The 6,000-nt window shown below is 43.7% G+C and overlaps 1 protein-coding gene across 3 annotated transcripts in view; it reads right to left on the reverse strand.

Moving 5' to 3' along the window:
• The window catches only part of ACACA (acetyl-CoA carboxylase alpha), a 235,849-nt gene that overhangs the window by 54,982 nt on the left and 174,867 nt on the right, over positions 1-6,000 (reverse strand). For all 3 annotated transcript variants that reach the window (XM_081219599.1, XM_081219598.1, XM_081219597.1), the window contains 2 exons: positions 5,438-5,558; positions 4,759-4,869 (listed from right to left, as the gene is read on the reverse strand). In XM_081219599.1, the coding sequence (XP_081075725.1) occupies positions 4,759-4,869; positions 5,438-5,558 (232 nt within the window). The remainder of the gene's footprint in view (positions 1-4,758; positions 4,870-5,437; positions 5,559-6,000) is intronic.

Consider the following 6,000-nt stretch of genomic DNA (forward strand, 5'->3'; position numbering starts at 1 on the left):
GATCGGACGACTTTCTCTTCTCAGGCCTTGTGGACACTAAGCCCAGGGGACTGAGCACATCTTAAATGAAACTCGGGGATGTGGAAATTCATGTTCTGCTGCTAGTTCTAGTCTTTGTCAGTGGAACTACGTTACCTTACCTCTTGCTGTTTTTGTCTTTCCATCTGTAAAATGGCCCTGATGCCACCAGCCCACCCAGAAGGTAGCAAGGAACCAGATAGATGTTCTTCATTTTAAGTTTCAAATCAAGTCATGCAGGCTGCCTCTAATCACCATCTCATTACCTTGAGTTCAAGTGTCAACTCTGCTTCTGCAACACTTAAGGAAACCTGGATCCTGTATTTCTCCTCACCTTTGTAACATTTTGAGTGTTTTACAAATAACTGCAGGCAACGAAGAGCAAGACATTCAAGGAAAGAGAATACACAAATACTGAGATCACAAGGACAAGGGATCAAAAGACGCATATGGGGAGCACTTTCTGGTTTTGGAACAAAAGACAGAGTGGCAAAGGATGGGGCCCCGTAAATAAGATGTGTAGGTGAACGGTGAAATCACTGAAAGAGAAAAACAGGAAACCGCCAGGATGGTTATATTTTATATGCAGATGACCACTGTTGGATACAAAAAGAAATCCTTTAAAAAGTAAGAGTCTTTGGAAGCAAGGGGTTAGAAGGTCTAAACTAATTAAAACCAGGTCGGCTAACAGGCAACATCACATGAGCACTGAAATGGAGAGTAGCTATAAAAGCTTGACGCGTACATGCAGTGTATTAAGTTGGGAATACGTGTCTCTCCAGCTTCATATCTATTAAAGGAACAAACAATTTACATGTGGCTGCATTACGGGAGTGTGATACGTGGAGTGACAAACCTTTCTCTTCACATCCAACTATGTTCAGTCAAAGCAGAGATGGGGTGGAGGGGGGTGAGGAGGGGAGGAGAAAAGCAGGGAGAGAAAGAAAGTTTTTAAAAAATCTCTGCCTCAGCAAAAGTTTTCATTAAAATTTTAGACAAATGATCCCTGTGTCCTTCTCCCTTGCTGCCTGGGGCTCCATGCTATTTCTATGCAAATAACAACCTCGTGGTTTATATCTTATTATTTCCACCAGAGCTGCAGTGCGACATGAGCTGAGACGTGTAAGAGGTGGGTGGGGGGCTGGGGGGTGGAGTTAGAGAGGAGAGAGAGAGAGAGAGAGAGAGAAAGAGAGAGGAAGAAGGGAGAGACAGAGAGAGAGAGAAAGATGAAGTGGGTGTTCACTCAAGTGTGAACAAATATTGTCAGGAGTGAGCGTCAAGAACAAAAAAGAATTGCAGGGATAACGTGTTTATTTCAGTCCCCCCACCCGCCCTCGCAAACCGGCACCTTTTAAAATTCATTGGGCATCAGGCGATCATGCACAATCCATCTGCTTTCACTTTATTATTTGCATTTCATGCCTCCTGGCTTTTGATGTGCTGATACTTTGATGCAGTCAGGAGACACGCATTATCATTATTTCAATTTTCAAAGGGGTCAACGGGATCGGCACTTGCACACACAGATTTCTTTTCCCCCTACAACCTCTGCACAACCACCTCCCTTCTTATTCTTCACCCTAATGTTTAACATAAAGGATGAAGACTCAAAAAGGTAGGGGTCAAATGTTTACAGCCTAAAAGCTCGCATACACCGCCTACATTCCCGCTTTACACAGGTACACGCGTACGACAAGCTAGATGGTCAGGGCTCGTGGAGTCTCTACAGGGTTTCAGACACACACAAAGACTCTCACACATGGAGACTCAGGGAGGCACACAGACAGAGAAAGAGGGATCTAGACGCAAGATACAGACACAAAGAGACAGAGACCAGCACTCACACAGGAAGAGGCATGCACTCAAAGTGACCTGGACACATGCCCAGAGGATGCGAGACAGAGAGTCCTATAGAAAGAAAACGCAGATGTACAAAGAGACACCAGTGCAGACAAAGGCAGGACGTGCACAAGGAGGGAGGCAGAAGAGGCAGTCTGAGCGTGTGGCTCCCTTCTAGTTTCCTTTCTCATACCTGAGAGGCAAAGGGGCAGACAGGACATTCTTAATCAGTTTGCATAAAATCGGGGGTCTTCCAGCACCACGGCTGCACATAAGAGGCAGTGACATGAAGACAGTGAAGTGGGCAGAGCAGGGTTAAGTAACCCCTATAACTGATCACTCCCTTCAGCTACAAATGATCGCAGCCTTCTGGAAATGAGCATTGTGGGGTAAGTTACAGCTACAGCTTTACTGTCTTTTCCCTACAACTAGACTTCTCCTTTAACAAGGAGCCCTGCAGGCTAGGAGGAAGATGAATATAATGAATTTGATCACAACAGTTCAACCGGGTTTTAAGAAAAAAATCCCTAATGCTTTCTTTGCGGCAGGATTGAAATTCAACTAGCAAGTTTTTAGGAAAAAACAAACAAACAAATAAAAAAACCCCCAGCAGCAGAGACAACACCACACCACCACCACCTTTGCTTTTCAGAATATTCTTTGGATATCATGGAGAAAATAAAAAACTCAATGTAACAAGATACTCTTCAGAAATTAGCTCTTTGTTCAGGTACGGGAACATTATGGAAATGCAGGTGTCTTCTTTAAATTCTATCCTCACAGATAATGGTATCTACAGTTCTCTTCAGCATTCATCAGTATCTCATCCTAAGAAGGTATCCAAAAGAACAACTTAAAAATAAAGTAAGTTTTTCCCGCAGCAATAATCTCCCTCAGTAGAGGCAGTTCACAATCTTTATTTCCAGGCTGCTCTCTAAAAAGAGAGCAGGACACTCCAGTTTGCCATTGTTGGCACTGCTCTGCCTTTCCCTGGAGAGAAAGGCAGAGCCCCGAGAAGGACACGAAGTTCGCAGGAATGCAGAGAGCAAACTTTACATCGCACCCTCCGCATTTTTGACACCCCCCAAGCTAACTGGACTGATGGCAGTGTCAACTTACTCTAAATGGAAAGGATAGGATAGGACACTTAATTCCCATCCTTCCACTTGAAAGCCAAGGCTTCATAAACAGTTTGTGTGAGTCTAGTAAACAACTTAGCCTGCGTATAGCTCCGCAAGCTCAATCACCAAACCATGTAAGGGAGAGGGAAAGGAAACTGAAACTGTAATGTGAGCCAACACTTTGTGCCAACTACTAGCTGCTTTTACCTATGTTTTCTCATTTGACGTCCACAGCATCATTTAGAGGTGGAAATTATCATCCCCCTTTGACAGATAAAGAAAGCTGAGGAGTTGAGGGGTTATACGAGTCGTACGAGGTCAGTCAGTCAGTCAGTCAGTCAGCCAGCCAGCCAGCCAGCCAGCCAGCCTCAGACAATTAAATATTCCTGGCTCTGGAGAGAAAATAATTTTCCTATGCCTGCAAAGAAGTCAGAACTATACTGTCGGGGACTTCCTGGGCGCCGTAGTTAAGAATCTGCCTGCCAATGCAGGGGACACGGGTTCGAGCCCTGGTCCGGGAAGATCCCACATGCCGCGGGGCAACTAAGCCTGCGTGCCGCAACTACTGAAGTCCGCATGCCTAGAGCCCATGCTCTGCAACGAGAGAAGCCACCGCAATGAGAAGGCTGTGCACCGCAATGAAGAGTAGCCCCTGCTCACTGCAACTAGAGAAAGCCTGCTCGTAGCAACGAAGACCCAACGTAGCCTAAATTAATTAATTAATCAAAAAAAAAAAAAAAAAAGAACTACACTGCCCTTTGTATATTCAGGTATTCTTAGATAGTTTTCACTCTTGCAAGCTGTGACCTCACTATCCATTTTTTTTCCCTCTCTGGAAAAGCCACTATGAGCTTGGATTGAAAAGGCACAAGCAGGGCTTCCCTGGTGGCGCAGTGGTTAAGAATCCACCTGGCAATGCAGGGGACACGGGTTCGAGCCCTGGTCTGGGAAGATCCCACACGCCACGGAGCAACTAGGCCTGTGAGCCACAACTACTGAGCCTGCGCGTCTGGAGCCTGTGCTCCGCAACGGGAGAGGCCGCGACAGGGAGAGGCCCGCGCACCGCGATGAAGAGTGGCCCCTGCTCACCGCCAACTGGAGAAAGCCCTCGCACAGAAACGAAGACCCAACGCAGCCAAAAATAAATAAAATTTAAAAAAAGAAAAAAAAAGTTGAAACTTCTTTAAAAAAAAAAGGCACAAGCATTTCTTTTGAAGGGAAAATAAATCTCCATGTCATACTCTTTCTCAGCAATCCATCCATGTATCCATCCACCCATCTTTCCACTCAATAATTACCAAGTACTTCCTTACGTACAAGGGACCATCATATGTGCTCCTTTTCAGAGGTGCTTTCACAAATTTCTCAAAACATTAAAACTTGATACCCTCAACATGTTCAGGGGATGTTTCAGAGGTAGCTCCATGTCTGCGAATAGATCTCACATCCCTCGCTCACAGATGAGAAAAAGGGAGGGAGGGCAGAATTGAAGCATTCAATTAATTCTGTCTTTCTAGAAGGACATCAGAATGTAAACTCCTCACAGCAGGAGTTTTATATGGTTTGTTTATTACATAGCAGGGCTTGGAATAGTGCCTGGAGCATAGTAGGTACACAAAACACTCATTTTGTTGAATGAATGAATGAGTAGACAGGGAAGATGGAGGGAGAGAGGAAGAGATAGACTGAGGAAGCCTTCCCCTAATCAGGATCTAGAATTAGGAATTCACGATAATCCTCCAAAAGCTTCACATACTTCTCCCAAACCCTAGAAACTTACTTTGTTGAGGGCCCCAGCTCCGGTCAGAATTAAGTGAGAATTTTCAACCTGGATGGTTCTCTGTCCCAGTCGGACAAGGTAAGCCCCAATCCCAATGGCCCGGCATGTAACCTTAAAAAAGAATAAATTCGACATGTCACATATTTATGTTCCCTCCCTAGCTATAATAACTAAGGCACAGATATGTAAAATCCACATTAACAGAAAAAAGATATTGCTTTTTTTAGGAAATCTGTTTGATTAATAACAATACAAAAACACAATTTCCTGGTTAAAGCAAAGAAGGTACAGAATTCATTCAATGATTCAAGTGACAGTTAAAGGATCATACGCCCTTTACTTCTCTTACACTTTTGTTTATTTCACAGATGTTTGGCATCTACACTAGAGGTATGAACAAGGAAAACAGTAAGAGGAGAAGAAATTTCAGCTGTTAATACTCTGGTAGAATATTCAGAGAAATAAGAAGTTAAACTAAAGGCTAACATGAGGTGCTAGGTTTAGCTGGGAAACTCCATTATTTACATTATCCTGCCTTCCTACTTTTGTGCACAATTAAAATCAGATTGTAGATATACAGTTTTTAAGAAATGCTCCCACTTGGGACTAAGTAGTGGGGATGGGAGCAAAACAAATCCTAGTCAGCTCTTCAAAAATCTCACGCTCTGGCAAGATTTACCAGGCTAATGGTGATGATCTCATCATAGGCCAACGAGGATTCTCCAGCAATCATTCCAGAACCTCGAAGGTTCTCTGCTCCAAGTCCCTCTTCCTTCCCAATAATATCGGTTATCTTGTACCTAGTGGATACAGCCATGCCAAATTATACAGGTTAAACACGATAACAACAATCCATTAAAAGAACAACCACCATTAATAGGCTGCTAAAAGCATACTGAAAGCTTATTTTTAATACCAGGGCTCTATTCTTTTTTTTTATACTCTTCATTCATATACCTTTCCTTCTTAGCTTGGTGCCTATTTTGTCTGGAAGCAATATGGTATAGCAGAAAGAGCAAAATCTGGAACTAAGCAGACAGGTTTAAATCCCTGCTCTGACACATACAGCAGTGTGACTCTAGGGATAATAGTAACTTGTGTAAAATGGGATTTAGAGTATCCACTTCTACGGGTTGACATGAAAGTTAAAGCAGCAAGGAGAGGGTTTGACACATAGATGGCGCTCCGATGTTAGATACCCTCTCTTACTTTCTAGGACAAGTTTCTTAACAGGAACCCCGC

This window comes from Mesoplodon bidens, assembly GCF_964165515.1.
Source record: "Mesoplodon bidens genome assembly, chromosome: 19".
In the NCBI taxonomy this organism is placed as follows: Eukaryota; Metazoa; Chordata; class Mammalia; order Artiodactyla; family Ziphiidae; genus Mesoplodon; species Mesoplodon bidens.